The 17,274-nt window shown below is 40.8% G+C and overlaps 2 protein-coding genes across 2 annotated transcripts; both read left to right on the top strand.

Annotated features, from left to right (window-relative positions):
- On the top strand, nt 1-8,876 carry cyp21a2 (cytochrome P450, family 21, subfamily A, polypeptide 2). The gene is made up of 12 exons (XM_084049942.1): nt 1-220; nt 1,051-1,257; nt 2,354-2,443; nt 3,006-3,160; nt 4,777-4,872; nt 5,211-5,321; nt 5,494-5,580; nt 5,732-5,848; nt 6,234-6,347; nt 6,838-7,004; nt 7,810-7,913; nt 8,435-8,876. Exons 1-12 carry the CDS (start codon nt 25-27, stop codon nt 8,680-8,682), a joined length of 1,692 nt encoding a protein of 563 aa, XP_083906068.1. The 5' UTR covers nt 1-24; the 3' UTR covers nt 8,683-8,876.
- A 2,919-nt stretch (nt 8,877-11,795) lies between these two features.
- Nucleotides 11,796-12,947, top strand: LOC311041864 (NADH dehydrogenase [ubiquinone] 1 alpha subcomplex subunit 9, mitochondrial-like; the record flags this gene model as incomplete). Its single annotated transcript, XM_084052349.1, has 1 exon — nt 11,796-12,947. One exon carries the CDS (start codon nt 11,796-11,798, stop codon nt 12,945-12,947), a length of 1,152 nt encoding a protein of 383 aa, XP_083908475.1.
- Between the last annotated feature and the right edge of the window lie 4,327 nt (nt 12,948-17,274).

Raw genomic sequence — 17,274 nt, 5'->3', positions numbered from 1 at the left:
GTGGAGAATATAAAAGAGCAGAGCATGATGATGATGATGATGATGATGAACGCTTTGGAAGCGTTGACGTCCAGAATGGCACAGGAGATGTCAGTGGTCACAGTGGGAGCGCTGGTTCTGGTTGTGTTGTTGTGGGTTGTACTGAGCTACGTGTCCAGACAGAGAGACACACAGAGAGAATCCACGCAGGGGGAGCACCATGATGGAAGCCAGGCAAACGGTAATCATTAATTATAGACTAAACATTTCAATGTCAATGTTCCAATTTTGTCTTCTAAACTACTTTAAAGCTGCACTGTACCAATGTAACCGTTGAGCTAATAGAGCCTGCCTGCTTGCTCAGATGAATTGAATCTTGACCAACAGGTCAAACTTTGTGTCAGATCCTGTGTCTAGGTGAGACATGACCTTTGACACGATCTAAATGTCTCAATAGAAGAGCAGGGAGACAAAATACAACCACCCCAATTGTGTAAGTTGTTATATTGACATACTCTACCATACAGATGGGACAAAAATACATGTTATTCATAAAAAAAGGCACATAGTGCCGCTTTAACCACATTAAACCTGGCATCCATATTTGGGGCAGAGTTTATAACTTATGTTTTTGGTCAAAAGTAGTAGATCTACAAGCCTCGAGCTTTAGATCGAGTATTTTTGCAATTTGTCATACGTCAAAGGCTTATAAGTGGTTCATCACATAACCTTTCTTCATTTCTTAAAGGTTCTGTGCAAAACTTATTTTATTATAAAGTCAAAGCTCTGTATTCTGATCAGTAATCATAGCGATAAATTATTTTCAATAATAGGGGAATAGACAGAAAATACATTTTCAAGGGGGTCACCAATTTCATCTTCTGCAAAAGCAGATCTACAAGCTCAAAACGCGACGCTTCTGCTACTTTTGCTACTTTTGTGCGACGCTGTAGTATGATCAAGTAGGGCGTAGATTACGAAACAAACAAAAAGTTAGAATATGGAGATAAGAGCAACGATATTCAACACATGGCCTCTCTACCTTTATCTTTCTCCTCTCTCTCCCAGCAGTGAAATCTGGACTACAACACTATCTCTATCAGTTTCTTTCTCGCTCGCCCTCCTCCTCCTCCTCCTCCTCTCCCTCGCTGCCAGGCCCGCCCGGCCTCTTCCTGCTGGGCAACATGAAGGAGTTGGCACACGACCACCTGCCCATACATCTGACCGACCTGGCACAGCGCTACGGCAGCATCTACCGCCTCAAGTGTGGCAGCACCAGTAATTAATCCATTACATCACAGCTGGGTCAACACAGGTCAAGGACCCCAAATTGATATATGCATTTGGACGCCCGAGGACCCCCCCCCCCCCACATCTGAAAATGTTTTGTGCCAGCTAGGGACCCCCAGAAGAGAAGATTTATCTTAAAAGTTATTCAACATTTCCAATATTTTTCCAAAATGTTCAAAAATAGCAGATGTTCAGCTCGCTGTGAGCTTGTAGATCTGCTATTTTTGAATAGCCAAAGTATAACATATGGTTAAAGTGGTTAAAGTTATTGTGACACTACCGGTATATTAACTCATTTAGCTGGGGACTCCTTGGAACCCCCTGAAGGACCCCTGGGGGTCCCCAGACCCCACTTTGAGAACCAATCCATTTCCCCAGTTTTATACAAAAAACTTTGTATGGACAAATAAAGCTACCCAGCAGCACAAAAAGTAATTAAATTCAGCCCCACCTACCAGTTGCAACATTAATGTGATGAACATATTACATTACTACAATAATATGATTGTGAAATGAGTAATAATGAGTGCTTCTGCTTTGGTACTTTAAGTCTATTCCAATACTTTGTACTTATACTAAAGTATATGAAACAGAACAAACAGCAGCTGCACAGTCAAAACACTGTGCAGATATCTGTGTTTTTAATGCAAGCTTTCGGTGGTGTGACCTTCTTTATGTATTTTTAGATGTACTTTATTTTTTATTATTTTATAAAATACATTACATTTAAAAACAATAACAAATTGAGTAACAACAGCATGATAGTGGGTTGTGCAGGTGAGATTTTTAAAACCCGTGGGGTTTATTATTAAGTTAATTTCACCTAATTTAACAACAAAAATACAATACAAATGGGAAAGTAATCAGAAAAATCAAATTCAAACATAACTGTGATGAGATCTCAATATAGCTGTTCCATAGATGAGTCCACCTGTACCTGATGGAAACTAGAGACAGACCAGTACGGAACTTTGGGAGATGTAAATGACCTGTAGCAGTAGTTCCAAGAGTTTGTCACCTCTTGGAAATTTGCATTAGTTTGTATTTGTATTCCATGTAATCATCTCAAGTCTTCTTCCTTTAGCCATGGTGGTGCTAAACAGTAGTGATGTCATAAGAGAAGCTTTGGTGAAGAAATGGTCAGACTTTGCTGGGAGACCAATTTCATACACAGGTAAAAGAAAATTCCTTCTTGAATGTTTAGCTACGGTGTTGTGGATAAATAATGTTTCACTGTCACTCGTTTCCTGGTCCTGGTCCTCACTTATAGAGCTCTGCATGGTCAGGGTAGGGCATGTGCCTATAGCACGACCATAAGGTCTGATGAACGGGGTCTCTTAGAAATGATGTACTAAATAAAAACACAGAATGACAAAGCCTTTCAGGCTGTAGCTCCAAAACTTTGGAATGCTCTTCCACGGGTCTTGAGAGCTGCAGCCTCTGTGGAAAATGTTTAAGAACAACCTTAAAACATTACATTGTTCAATATTTGAACAAGCATTTTGCCAAAGTTACTTTATTTCCATGCTTGTGTTGTTGTCTGCTGTCTTGCTTGAGATGAATTGTACAGCCCTTTTCTGTTCTAACGGCTTTAATACCTTGTTTTTGCCTTTAATTACACTGTATGTAAAGCACTTTGTGAGATCTCTCTGTGAGAAGTGCTATATAAATGATATGTACTTACTTACCTACCTACTTTCCTGCCTCATTCACTGTTGATTCTGTGCGCTGTTCAGGAGACATCGTGTCGTGGGGAGGCCGGTCCATCTCTCTGGGGGACTACACAGAGGAGTGGAGGGCCCATCGCCGGCTGGTCCACGGTGCCTTGCAGCGTTGTTCTCAGAAGTCTTTACACGGTGTGATCGAGAGACAGGCTCTGCACCTGCGACAGGTATCACAGTACCTGTTAATAGGTTATATGATGAACGCAGAATTAATAAGATAATTCAACAACGCGTTCTATATGCATACCATGTGTATAATTCATTATAAACATACTGTACTTATTATAATACATTAAAATCTGCTTATAACATTGTATAATTACAGTTATAAACACTTATAAGCATGAGAAACACTCACAATGTTCTAAAACAATAAGCAAAACACCAATTATAGGGTCATGTGTCATAATATGTCTTCATTATTGGTCAGACACTGACATTTTTGTTTTGGCCAGGATCAAAGCATTAAAATAATTGCTATAATTCATCATAATCACTGTTATAATGCCTTATACTATAAAGCATTATAACAGTGATTATGATGAATTATGATTATGATATGATTGACACTATAAGGCTTATAGTGTGATTATAAGTCAGTATAGGTCATTGGGTGCAAAGATAACATTTTTGTGTTGACAAAGACCAAATGGAGAGCATACATTACGCCTATTAAGTCCCTGGATTTGTTGCCTGTCAGTTTTAGAATAGATATTAATTAAGATCCTTTTACTGGTTTTTAAATCATTGAATGGGAATGCACCTGCCTACTTGTCAGTATGCTTCATAAGTATGTGCCTGGCAGGCAGGGCCGCATTAAGACCCCTCAGGGCCGTGGAACACCACAAAATCAAAGGCCCCCCCAGCGCGCGCAGCGCGCGTGCATGTGCACAACCTGCGCGCGAAAAATTTCGGGTCTAATTCGGTCTAATTCGGGTCTAATTCGTCTATTTCGGTTCTATTTAACCAATATAAATCAACATTTTTTCTTTAAATACACAAAAATTAAATACACAATTCTCACAGGGCCCTGCAAGCTGCGGGCCGTGGAACGCCAGTTCCACTAAGTTCCGCGGTTAATGCGGCTCTGCTGGCAGGGCCCTGGTCCAGAGACTAATACAAAAAAGTATGGAGAAGCAGCTTTTAGCTATTATGGTCCCACGCTTTGGAACAGCCTGCCGGGGGAATCTGTGGACATTTTTGAAAGTTTTGTTGGCATTCGAGGATTTCTGCAAAATATACTCCATTCCCATTGAAAAGCATTGTCAGAATCCGCCCGCATGGCAGAATTAAAGTTTGTGGGACCGCACCCTTACTTGTTCTTTTAAATGATTATTATTATTTTTAAATGCATTTTTATGTATTTATAATGCATCTCCGCTTTTCCCCCCACCTTTTCCCCCCTGTGAAGCACATTGAACTGCACTCTGAATTGTGCTATATAAATATATAAAGCTTGATTGATTGAAAGATAACATTTAATTTAATCTAAGCAAGAACAACACAAAACGTTTTGCCTAAGCACCACACTTTCAAATTCACTTTGACTACTTGTTGTGGTCTCTTGAAGACTGCTCTGTGTCCACAGATCAATAAGGTTAAACCTCTTACCAGTCTCACCTAACCTAACTCAAGTATTCTAATTTATCATTTTGTAGGCTAGATAAAATAGGTCCAAATTATTACAAATTTGTATTTTCTGTACCACAAAGAAATAAATCACCAGTTTAACAACCATCACTACTTGGAACCTTTTATGAAATGTCCATTCCATCGTTGCTAGGTTTTGATGGACTATCAGGGCAGTGCTGTGGATCTCTCAGAGGATTTCACTGTAGCGGCCAGCAATGTGATCACTACTCTGGTCTTCCAAAAAGAAGTGAGTAAGTCCCTCCTATGGCTCAGTGTGTTTTTCCCCTGAGGAACTCAAAACCGACTAGAAATAGAACACATGCATATAAATGTACTTGGCTGATACATATACTCTGCCGAAAATAGCAGAACTACAAGTTGTTGTTTGAATTTGTAGATCTGCTTTTTTTCACTGAATGTTCAACTATAATGACATGGCCAGAATAGGGACACCATAGGGTTTTATAAGCTGAGTTACAAAAGAGCCAACGGAAGTTGTTGTAAATATAATATATAGTAGACTGTGTCATGTTGTGTAATGAGTCCTGTGTGTGCAGTATGTAATGTTTAATGTGTGTATTGCAGTATGAGAAGACCTCTGAGGAGCTGCAGAGTTTGCATGGCTGTCTGAACCAGATCGTGGCCCTGTGGGGCTCGTCCTGGATCTCTGCTCTGGACTCCTTCCCTCTGCTCCGGGTCAGTCCACACTCACAAGACTGGGTTTTGGAATTATTTTTGACATTTAGGTTTGTTTTTCTTGGACGCAATGTAAGATTTTTTGCTGAATGTTCCTGTTATGACATGCCCAGAAGAGGGACGCTATAGGGTTCAACTTTCATGCTTCAACTTTGTCTTTCTTTTCGTAAAGAAATTGCCCAATCCGCCATTTTCCAGACTCCTTCAAGAGGTGGCCAGGAGAGATGACATGATACGAGCACAGCTAAATGATTACAAGGTTTGTAACAACAATGGGAAAATATAATATTATTTGAAGAGTGGTCAATGACCATTATTTACTCAAGATAGACGGACGGACGGATGGACGGACAGATCACCCTTCCATCCATCTTTGCCATACTGTATTAATCAACTGTCTTGTTGCACAGTCACAACATAAGACATGCACAGAAGCCATCATAGGATCTCTGCTGCTGGCCACCGACCAATCAGCAGACACGACACATGAAGCCACTGACCAATCGGCAGACACGACACATGCAGTGGTGGGTATGACCAATGATTCACTTCTGATCTTCAGCCATGAGATCAGCGCACACACCATCAGCTTGGAATTAGAAACAGCATTATGAGATGTTAAGATGTTTATCCCACAAGAGGAATCATTTTTATTCAATTTTGAAAATGTTACAAGTTTGCCCTGCCTCTTTTTTTTTTAAATTAAAATCATTTAATGCAAGTCAACTTAATTTCTGCTTTGTGTTTGCTATTGAATACAAATTCTAGATTAAATGCATTTGCATAAGCGGGACTAAATTCACACATTTTGAATTGCCCACAGCCGTGTAGTCTACTGTGTTCTCAACTTCATTAATAACATAACATTGAATAGCTGCATAATGAATCCATATCGTCCTTGACCTTGGGTAGGTGCTGACAGACAGCCATGTCCACATGGCCACAGTGGACCTCATCATAGGAGGGACAGAGACGGTTGCAGCCTGGCTAAACTGGACTGTTGCCTTCCTACTGCACAGACCGGAGGTACTGTGTATCATCCTGTAACATAAATGATATTAACCACTTAAGCCCTAATTTATGCTATGTCATTCGGCTCACAATCTCTTATTTTTGGTATTTTTTGAAAATGTTTTATACTTTTCACCAATAATGACTAGCACTCACCTCTTCAGACTCCACCTCACCTCCCTAGCACGTCTTTCTCCTTATATGCTTTCTTGTCACTTTTCTAGTTTACTATGCAGATATAGTGTATGAGCTTTGGTCACATGTTCTCACGTTTTTTGTAACTTGGATTTTATAATTTTTATAGCATCTAGCACAGATGCTAGATTAATAGTTTGCCTGATATACTACTTTCTTTGAAGCTCTGCTTATTCCGATCTTACTCTGAAAGTCACTCTGGATACGAGAGTCTGCTAAATGCCTAAATAGTAAATCGTGTACAATGGTTGCATCGTCTTCAGACAGCCATACCCCAAACAGGAACTGAATTTAAATGTCTGACCCGTAGCTGCAGTGCAGAGTGTATGAGGAGATGTGTGCGGTGCTGGAGGGACGCTACCCCACGTACAGCGACCGACACCGCCTTCCTGTCCTGGGTTCTGTCATCAACGAGGTCCTCAGACTGAGACCTGTGGCTCCGCTGGCAGTGCCACACCGAGCCATCAGAGACAGCAGGTCAGTGCTGACAAATACATGTACCGTACATATCTTTACACATTTTTCATAGAACATCATTTTATTCTTGACCGAGGCTGATCCAGGACCAGTGTTTTTTTTTTTACAGTGTGACTTTTGAGTATACACAACAGTGGTGCAAGAAGTACTCACATTTTTTACTTAAGTAAAAGTACCACAATGTAGAAATACTCTGTATAAAGTTAAAGTTTGGTATTCAAAATTGACTTGAGTAAAAGTACAAAAGTATTGGCATCAAAATATGCTTAAAGTACCAAAAGTGAAAGTAAAAGTACTCATTTCACCTAGTTCAAATAGATCTGTGTGTTGTGTAATCAAAATCTACAAAGTATTCTAGTAACTAAAGTTTTCATATAATTGTAGAGTAGTAAAAGTTCAATATTTTCCTCTGAAATGTAGTGGGATAGACGTAAAATTATTACTACCTCAAAATTGCAGTCCTTGAGTACATGTACTTAGTTACGTTACACCACTGGTGCTGACAATACATGTCATTTTGTACACTCTTGGAGTTATTTGGTTCCTAACTGCTTTGAAAAGACTATGCTTATGGCTAATCGTTGTGTGTTGTTTTGTGTGTTTGTTTGTTTGTTGGTTGTTCAGTGTTTTAGATGTAAAGCGTCCTTGGGTTCATGAAAGGCGATATATAAATTCCAGCTATTATCAACTATCAATCATTTAGCCGGGGACCCCCCTAGCACCTCCACAAGGACCCCTGGGGACCCTGGACCCCAACGTCGAGAACCACTGCTCTAATCTGTGTGCCTTGTTGTATTTTGTTTAGCATTGCAGGATACTTCATCCCTAAGAACACTGTGATCATTCCCAACCTGTTTGGAGCCCACCACGACCCTGCTGTCTGGACTGACCCACACCACTTCAAACCAGGTCAGTGGGTCAGTCAGTGGGTCAGTCAGTGGGTCAGTCTGTGGGTCAGTCAGTGGGTCAGTCAGTGGGTCAGTCTTCAAACCGTCCTCCCTGGACGGGTTGGGGAGTACAACATCCCTCTTACTTGGCTCAGCAGAGCCCAGGGTTCCATTTGTAAAGACATTCTTAACCACTCAAGCCATATATACTATACTAGATGTTCAGATCACTACGGAACCTTCACACCTAGATTTTCAGGCTGCTTCACAGCCTGAAAATCCTGTGTGTTCTGCAGTATGTAAAGATAATTATTAAGTTTTGTTTTGCCCATAACAGGTGGTTAACATACATAAAACTGATACATTGTGATATTATCAAACATATCAAACAGACCAGATGGTCTACCCAAAAAATGAAATGCTTGATTTAATTCAGTCTGTATGTATCAAAAGCTGAGGCATGGATTTACCCCGATCCCTCCTAGCAAATGAAACCCTTCTACAGCCAGATATAAAGCTAACAGTAGCCACTCTCTCTTTCAGAGCGTTTTCTGGAGGGAGGGGGCGGCTCCACTCGTGCTCTGCTGCCTTTCGGAGGAGGTGCTCGGCTGTGTCTCGGGGAGTCCGTTGCCAAAGTGGAGATCTTTCTGTTCACTGCCTACTTGCTGAGAGACTTCCAGTTTGTTCCTCCTGAGAATGAGGCCTCTCTGCCAGACCTGAGAGGAGTTGCTAGTGTGGTTCTCAAGGTCAAATCTTATAATGTTATAGCGCGCCCAAGACCTGGTGTTTAATTCATAAGAAACTCGGAATGTGTGTGGAAAATTGCAGTTCTCATAGAGAGAGTGATTATGATTCATGTTAATAGAACAAATAAGTTAGATAATCGTCAAACCTTAAGATGTCTATTCACCATAATGTTGTTATCTTCATCCGTGCAACTGAATTCTCACTGAATGAACAAATTAACAAGATTATGGGATCTCAAACTGTGTGTGTCTGTCAGCAGCCGTCACTTGATCGGTCGTGCGCCGGGCCAATCAAATGGCCACAAGTTAACCCCAAGCCCTTTCTGTCAGCCCTCCCCATCCTTACCTAACCAAGACCCCACAAAAGTCATGCTTAAACTTAGTCATACTTTCATACTTTTTCGATTGAATAAAAATGATATTTTTTATATGCTTTTCCACTGGCACATTTGTTTTTCACAATAACCATTTCACTAAATGGTTGGGGGCTAAAGTTGGGGTATGTTGTCTCAGATAGTGAATGCAAACTCAGGTATGCATGTTGATAAACAAAAACAGAAATGAATGAAGCTACTATGGGATGAGGTTATTAGGCTATCGTGTTTGTTTCGCTCTCCATGCTGCTGAACAGCAGCCACACAGATAAACATTCAGTAAAGCCTAGTGCACGATCAGTGGTGGACAGTAACAAAGTATATTAACTTTACTGTACTGCTCATAACATTAAAACCAGTCTGTTCACCCACAGCTACAGTATGTGAAACGATAAAGGTTGATGGGATTTCATGAAGACTGGGGTTAGTAACCTAAGTATGCAGTAACAAAACAGCGACCACTGGAGTCACAGACTTTGTCAGGTTACCAATTCTGACATAACAGCAACCAACATGAAACTGGACAAATGAAACTATAGGTTGTGATGTGAAAGGTAAGGTGTAGAGTTTTACATCATGGCACGTAGGGGCGAGCTGCTGTCTAGAAGAGCGTTCATGGGTCTGTGTGTGTTAGGCTGCCCTAGCGTGTCTGATATCTGGTCTAGAGTGGCTGTGAATATTTCTCACCTTTTGTTCATTCCCTTGAGCCCCTTCAGAAGGGGAAACCGGTTATCTGACCGACTTCACACTCAACACTACACGGTTGCTTGTATTGGGCTCCTCTTGCACCTCGCTATTATGTTAACTGTGCATTCAGCGTTGCTTGTCTGACACTTATCCCGACCAGTGGTGTAAAGTAACTAAGTGCATTTACTCAAGTACTACAATGTAGTACAATTTTGAGGTATTTTTTAATTAACTGGAGTATTTCCATTTTTCAGTACTTTTTCTTCTACTCCACTACATCTCAGAAGCAAATATTGTACTTTTGCTCCACTACAATTATTTGAAAATTTTAGTTACTAGTTACTTTTTGTAGATTTTGATTATTATTACAAAACATACATTTACCACTTCAGCCTTATATACATACATACATACATTTCACACATTTGAAAACGTGTGAAATGGGACCTTCTGCATAATGAGTGCTTTCTACTTTTGGTGCTATAAGTACATTTTGATACCAATACTTTTGTACTTTTACTCAAGTACATTTTGAATTCCGGAATTTTACTTGTAACAGAGACTTTCTACATTGCAGTATTGATACTTTCATTTAAGTAAAAAATGTAGTACTTTTTCCACCACTGGTCCCGACCTAAGCGGGCATCTGAGTTTGACTCGAATTAATGTAATTGTCTTGCAATTGCCTTTGTTAATGTAATGTGTCTACGTTATGTGTGGACCCCAGGAAGATTAGCGGCTGGTATGCAGCAGCTAATGGGGATCCTAATAAACTGAATAAACGCTGCACGTGCACAGCGCTTCCAGCCGCGCTTCTCTAGCCATGTAAGCATCAGCAAAGGGTTAGCACTCCTTATTCGTCACCACCAATATATATGTATTGACACCAAACACATTACAAACAAGACATACACATCACAAAACTACAAATACAAACACAATACACAGATGACAGTAATAGTACAGTGTGCTTAAAAATAACAGGACAAACCATAGGTAGTGGTACAGTTATGGAATTATAGTTATAGTTATAGTATACAGGTTATTCACACATTTTATAAATGGATCCCAGGTTTTGTGGAATCTCTGTGTCGTCATCAGTCGTCTTTGATGTCAGCATTGCATTGTGATGCCACTCATCTCCATATTTGTAATTTGAGAACCAATACAACATATTCATGTCAAGGGCCCCTAAATCAATATGAATTTGGCCGCAGATGCCCATCTGAAAATATTTTTCAAATGATTCCTTTGGGAAAATTGGGAGCTTGTATAATGTATATATTGCTAAAGTGGTTAAACTGATTGTTATCATATATATATATTAACCACTTAAAGCCCATATTGTTGACTGGAGTCCCTCAGGGCTCTATACTAGTGTCTTTTCTGTTATTGTGGGGAAGGCTTTCGCTGAAAATAGACAAATCGACAAGCTTGTCGATCGGCTATTTTCTGCTAAGGCCTTCCCCACGATAAGGATGCTGGGGTTTAAGTGGTTAACTAATTTAGCTGCAACCTCCTCAGGGATCCCTGGACCCCACTTTAAGAACCAGAGCGTTAGAGTATTGGAGGCCAGTCTGGACCCGTGTAGAACTCCATATTTGGGACGGCGGGCTAACCCCTTTGGTGATGTCATCACCATGACATCAGGAATATCCATATATAGGCATGGATGACTCATCATGACCTCATCACCATGACAAGAGAAAGTCAGACCGGCCAGATGGACCTACACTCTCCACTGATGGCAGACATTATAGAGCACCTACAGCACCTCCACTCTCCAAGTCTCTTTCTCCATCTACAGGTCTTCCAGAATAACCTCTCAACACCGTATGGGATTCAGACCCATTACTGTCTTCACACCCTTGTTCATAGTCCCTCAAAGACCCTAACCCTTGTATCACACGGTTAGACATTGCAAAGTTATTAAGTTCTAATTGGTGGCACGTCCTGGTCCTAGTTGTTTTTTACACTGATATATATATTTGTATTCGTGTAATATAGAGCAATTTGATGTAACACAAATTGCCCCCCCTGGAGATTCATTATAATTGGTCTTGTCCTATTAGGTCCGCCCCACTTGCTGTAGTTGTAATGATAGCGGCTGCTGTGCTAGTTGGCCGTCGTACGAGTGTCCTTCTTCCTAAGATTACAAGCTCTTCCTGTTCCCATGTGGTTCTGTCGGCCGTCCCAGCAACAGTCCAGCAGAGGAAGGTCCACCACGCTGTTATCCCCAAAGGGAAAGGAGGTCGCTCCTCCTCCAGTGGAGTTGCCGCCACGGTGTTCGGGGCCACCGGCTTCCTGGGTCGATATGTGGTCAACAGACTGGGCCGCGGGGGCTCTCAGATTGTAATCCCTTACCGGTGTGATCAGTATGACCTCATGTACCTCAGGCCCATGGGGGACCTGGGACAGATCATCTTCATGGAGTGGGACGCCAGGAACAAAGACTCCATCAGGCGGGCTCTGGAACACTCAAATGTTGTCATCAACCTGTTGGGCCGAGAGTGGGAGACGAGGAACTGTCGCTTTGAGGACGTATTCGTGTCCATCCCTCAGCGGATCGCCAAGGCAGCCCGGGAGGCGGGCGTCAAAAAGTTGATCCACATGTCCCACCTGAACGCCGACATACGCAGCCCTTCCAAATACCTGAGGAACAAGGCTGTGGGAGAGGCTGCTGTGAGAGATGAGTTTCCTGACGCTATCATCCTGAAGCCCTCTGAGATGTTCGGAAGGGAGGACAGATTCTTCAATCATTTCGCTAACATGCGCTGGTTTGGCAGAGCTGTGCCTCTCATCGCCATGGGGAAGAAGACGGTGAAGCAGCCTGTGCATGTGGTCGATGTAGCCAAGGCCATCATCAGTGCCATCAAAGACCCAGATGCCAACGGGAAGACTTATGCCCTCGTTGGTCCCAACCGCTATCTGCTTCATGACCTGGTGGAGTATATTTACGCCGTCGCACACAGACCTTTCGTGGCCTACCCACTGCCACGGCCACTTTATCACCTTCTTGCAAACGTTTTTGCGATGAGTCCATTCGAGCCCTGGACCACCCCAGACAAAGTAGACAGGTTCCACACGACAGATATGAAGTACCCGGGACTGCCCGGTCTGGAAGACCTCGGCATCATGCCTTCCTCTGTAGAGCAGAAGGCTATCGAGATCCTGCGTCGCCACCGTCGCTTCCGTTACCTGGAGGCTGAGCTGGCCGAGACGAAGCCGGCTAAGACTGTTGCCGATTAAGCTGCTCCATGAGACACGCCCAGTGTCAACTCGGCTGCCGCCAAATGGTTGATGGCCCTATACTGTTCTGTCTTTATTCTGTACATAAATACATGTATAATGATCCTTTGGGGAGGATTCCATGCCTCTGCTTTTGATAAAATATGAAAAAGAAAGTACTAAGTAAGTTAACACAAATATTATGCAACAAAAATAAAATACTTAATAATAAAGGAATGAGATGAAGATAAAGCCCAATGAGGAATTGCTTTAGCATCAGGGAGGGGGCGCTTATAATGTCTGGATTAATAGAATGTACAATATGATTACATACATTTGCTGTGTCGATATGAGCAAACTATACAGGATTAATTACAGTTTCAATGTTTTTTTCTCCCCTCTTTTTTCTTATTATTACTTATTACATGTCCATGTCCTTTTTCAGGGCTCTTTATTTTTCCTACATGATGAGCTTGTTTTGGTCCAGCACCCCGCCTAGTAGTTCTGGCATGTATTTGTCTTTTGCACTTTTTTCTTACCTTGTTCAGGGAACTGACATCTGCTGAGGCAACGGGCATTGAGACACCATAACTACGTGCCAGATGTTGAGAATGTGATGGAGAAATAACTCATTTCCTGAGAGAGGTGGTGCCATGGTTTTGCACTTTTTCTGTTTTTCATGCGTCTATGAGGTTGATAGAACTTCATTAATGTTTTTATGGTGTTTTATGTCTTCTCTGACTATTTTGAGTTTCTACCTGGAGGCTGAAACCTTGAGGGTCAAACGTGCCAATAGAAAAACAGCGCTTTAGTGACATAGTAAAAATATACCTATAGGGACTAGGACCATAGAGGTATAATATAACTAGAGGGCGGATTGCCCCGCCCCCAGCTACCATTTCAATGAATGCGCTCACTGGCGTTTTGAAGCACCCGAAAGCCTGCCGGAAGTAGAATTATTGGTTCGATTTTGACCACACATAGAGTTATGAGCATGCGCACTAGTGTCATTTTTGCGTTCTACGGCAGCCCGTGTGTCAAGGATTGAACGCGAGATATTTATTAAATACACTCGAGATGCCTATTTATATGTAAATGCATATGTATGTATGTATGTATAATATGTTTACATATTTATATTTATATATATAAATATTTCTCAGTATGTTTTGCTCGCGCATGTATTTCTCCCCGCCTGCAGTTCCAGCTTTGGCCACTGGGGTGGCGGCTTCAATGTTTCTCAGCAACTCTGGGGGCTTGACTAGGACAGGTGGGTGGTGCTAAAGTGGTGGAGGAGGTGCTAAGGTGAGAACCAGGTATACTTAAAGGGATATTTCACTTTCAAAAAAACTTTTGGTCATTTTATCGTCTACTCAGGCCTTTGTGAACCCCCAGACAGTTTTTAAGTTGCTCGATTCAGTATTTAGATATTTGATATTAATTTTATCAGACACACCCCCTTGGATGGGTGTTTTTGATGAATCTAACATGGTTAAAATGGAGTTTGAAGTTACAATGGGTTTGTATGGGAAGGGGGCGTGTCTGATAAAATGAATATCAAATATCTAAATACTGAATCGAGCAACTTAAAAACGGTCCGGGGGGTTCACAAAAGCCTGAGTAGATGATAAAATGAACCAAAGTTTTTTTGAAAGTGAAATATCCCTTTAATGAACTGGAGGCGTGTCCACATAAAACATAATTTAACAATTTCTGTACACTTTTTTGAAAAAAATCTTCCTCCTATTATAACCATAATACCTGATGATTATGTTTTAGGGGGGGGAAATCAAATCACGGCACCCCGTCTTGAATATACTGTAAGTGTTGTCAGACTTTCACATCATGTTGCAATAAACAAGACAACCTTCAGTAATAAAGATGGATTCCTTTTACGTCTTAGGACTCTGTTTCTTCTGCCTTGTGCAGACAACACTTGGACTTCAGCCATCTGGTAATTATGAAAAACAATGAATAATATAATAATATGGTAAATGATAGTTCGTCATAAGGGTATTGTGGACACACATTGTGTGGTTTTCTACAGCAGGAAGTGTATGTCGATTCTACCGTGTCTCCCAACTTACTGTACATTATCTTGTCTAGTTATATAATCTTAGATTTGTAAAAATGTATTATCTGAATAGTTTATTAACATAATGTCTCTTAGCAAAATACTTTTTTCATTCTGTTCATAGTTATGGTTTCTTATTAGGTTTTAGTTTTCATGGTTAAAGCATCACTATATAGCCTATAACTTTTTAACACCAACAAATTTATATAGCATATTATGTCCCACAAAATTATAAAGTTACATGTTTAAGCAATGACAATCATCCTTCCATAAAGTTATAGGCTCAGGGTGTCCCTGCTAGGGGCTTGACTGTATTGCTAGGGGAGACAATGAGTTTCATCCTGGCATTTGCGAAGGCACCAGTCAAAGCGAATACGGACCAATCACAGCACGTCCTCGCCAGACATGCTTGCAGCGACTCTTGGGTAATGAAGTCAAAGATGTTGGCTGCCGCATGTTTTTTGTGTCCAAAGTGAGAACTGATACCACAAACTATACATATTGCTGCGATAATGACTTGGATTAGCATTAGGGTTATACCTGAATGTAGTTTTGCATATAGGCCTACTGCTAAAATCTCTCTCAGTTTTTGCTCCTTATTGAGAGAGAATAAATGGTAAATGGTGAATTAAGAAAAATAACATTATTAACTGTACTGTAAATACTTTTCTGGGCAAAGTTAGGCCTAATGAGAAACTTGCAAAGATGAAATGAAAATAAATAATAAAACTGTAGGCTTGGTACAGTATGGATTTGTAAAAGATTTAGACCGTGCCAATTTTGATTTATTGTTGTTATAAATACACCAAATTTCGGCTTAAGGGCACGGTCACACCGAAGTTTAATTCTACCTATGAGGGCGGATTCTGAGAGCGGAACAGAACAGAGCTTTTTGTTTTTGCAGAAATCCGCAAATGGCAACGAACCGCTCCATTCCCATTGAAAATCATTGGCAGAATCCGCCCTCATAGGTAGAATTAAACTTTGGTGTGACCGTGCCCTAACACTATATTGTTGTTGTTATAAGGGTGATTTTCCTATTACATAATAGTAGAGTTTTTTTTGCTGTAATATCACTTAGGCAATAAAGCCTAATTATACTGTATGTAGACAATATCATGTTATGGTATGTGATTTCAGTAGCTTGCATCTATGCTGGAAAGGCAAGGCTAAAAGAAGAGAGGATTCATCCAATTTAGTGAAAAACGAATTGTTAGCTAAGAATTATAAAAAATGTTAAAGAATACATGATTGCATTTTAAAAAATATTAAGAAAGGCTTAATGATTGCTACTAACTTAAATTGTTTGGTTATTTCACATCAGCAATCATAGTGAGGTTGTCAAAATATTCAAATAGTAAATATTGCCTTTTCAACTAAATATTGATATTATTATATCTCTAAATCCCTGTATGCACATTATTACTAACTCATAATCTCAATATAAGCACCTATAAGCAATTATATATTCATGTTTACAACTGCCAAAATAGCCACATCTAATTCCTTTCACAGGTCCATCTTTCTCGGCTGTGAATCAAGTATCAGAATTATCGGAATTAACACATTATTAATGTTTATGTATGTGTTCCACAGGGTCCACCACCAGAAGAGATGCAGACACCATAAATTCCATGGATTTGGTAAACGTATGTGTCTCTTTATTCCTGTTTATACTTGAGTACAGCTATGATCAGCAAATATCTTGTAGTCTGAACCTCACATTACAAGAGAGGCAGAAGAGTGATTTAGGAGGTGACTTTGGTGAATTATTTTCTTTTACTCGCAATTCAGGGCAATTGCAAAGTGTGGTTGCGCCGACGCGAGTCGCGGGTCGCTGCCACGGGACCGTCAGAGGCTGCGCCAATTACATTGTCACGTAACTCCTGAGATCACTTGCGTTTCGTTTTGAGAGGATTGATCCCCCCAAAATAAGGTTTTTGCATCAAACGGTTACATTTTGAGCATTTGTGGCGCCCCCTATGGATCAAAGTGGAAATGCTTTTGGGAATTTTGTAAAATGGGCCCCTTCCGCTAACTTTGGAAGCCATTTACGGACGAACGGTAAGGACTATCAAAATGCCGTTTGGATATGTTTACCGCATGGGCCCAGAGATCATGTGTACCGAAATTTGGACAAAATATGTGGGAGGAGGAGCTAAAAGTGTGTTTTGCAGAAAATTCAAAATGGCGGAAAATCTTTCCTGACGCAAATGGGCGTGGTCTATATAAGGAGTTGCGTCATGACCCAAGGAATCCAGGGAAAAAGAAATT

This window comes from Gymnoscopelus microlampas (genome assembly GCF_963454915.1).
Source record: "Gymnoscopelus microlampas genome assembly, chromosome: 3".
NCBI lineage: Eukaryota > Metazoa > Chordata > Actinopteri > Myctophiformes > Myctophidae > Gymnoscopelus > Gymnoscopelus microlampas.
This window is presented reverse-complemented; position numbering and strand designations above follow the sequence as displayed.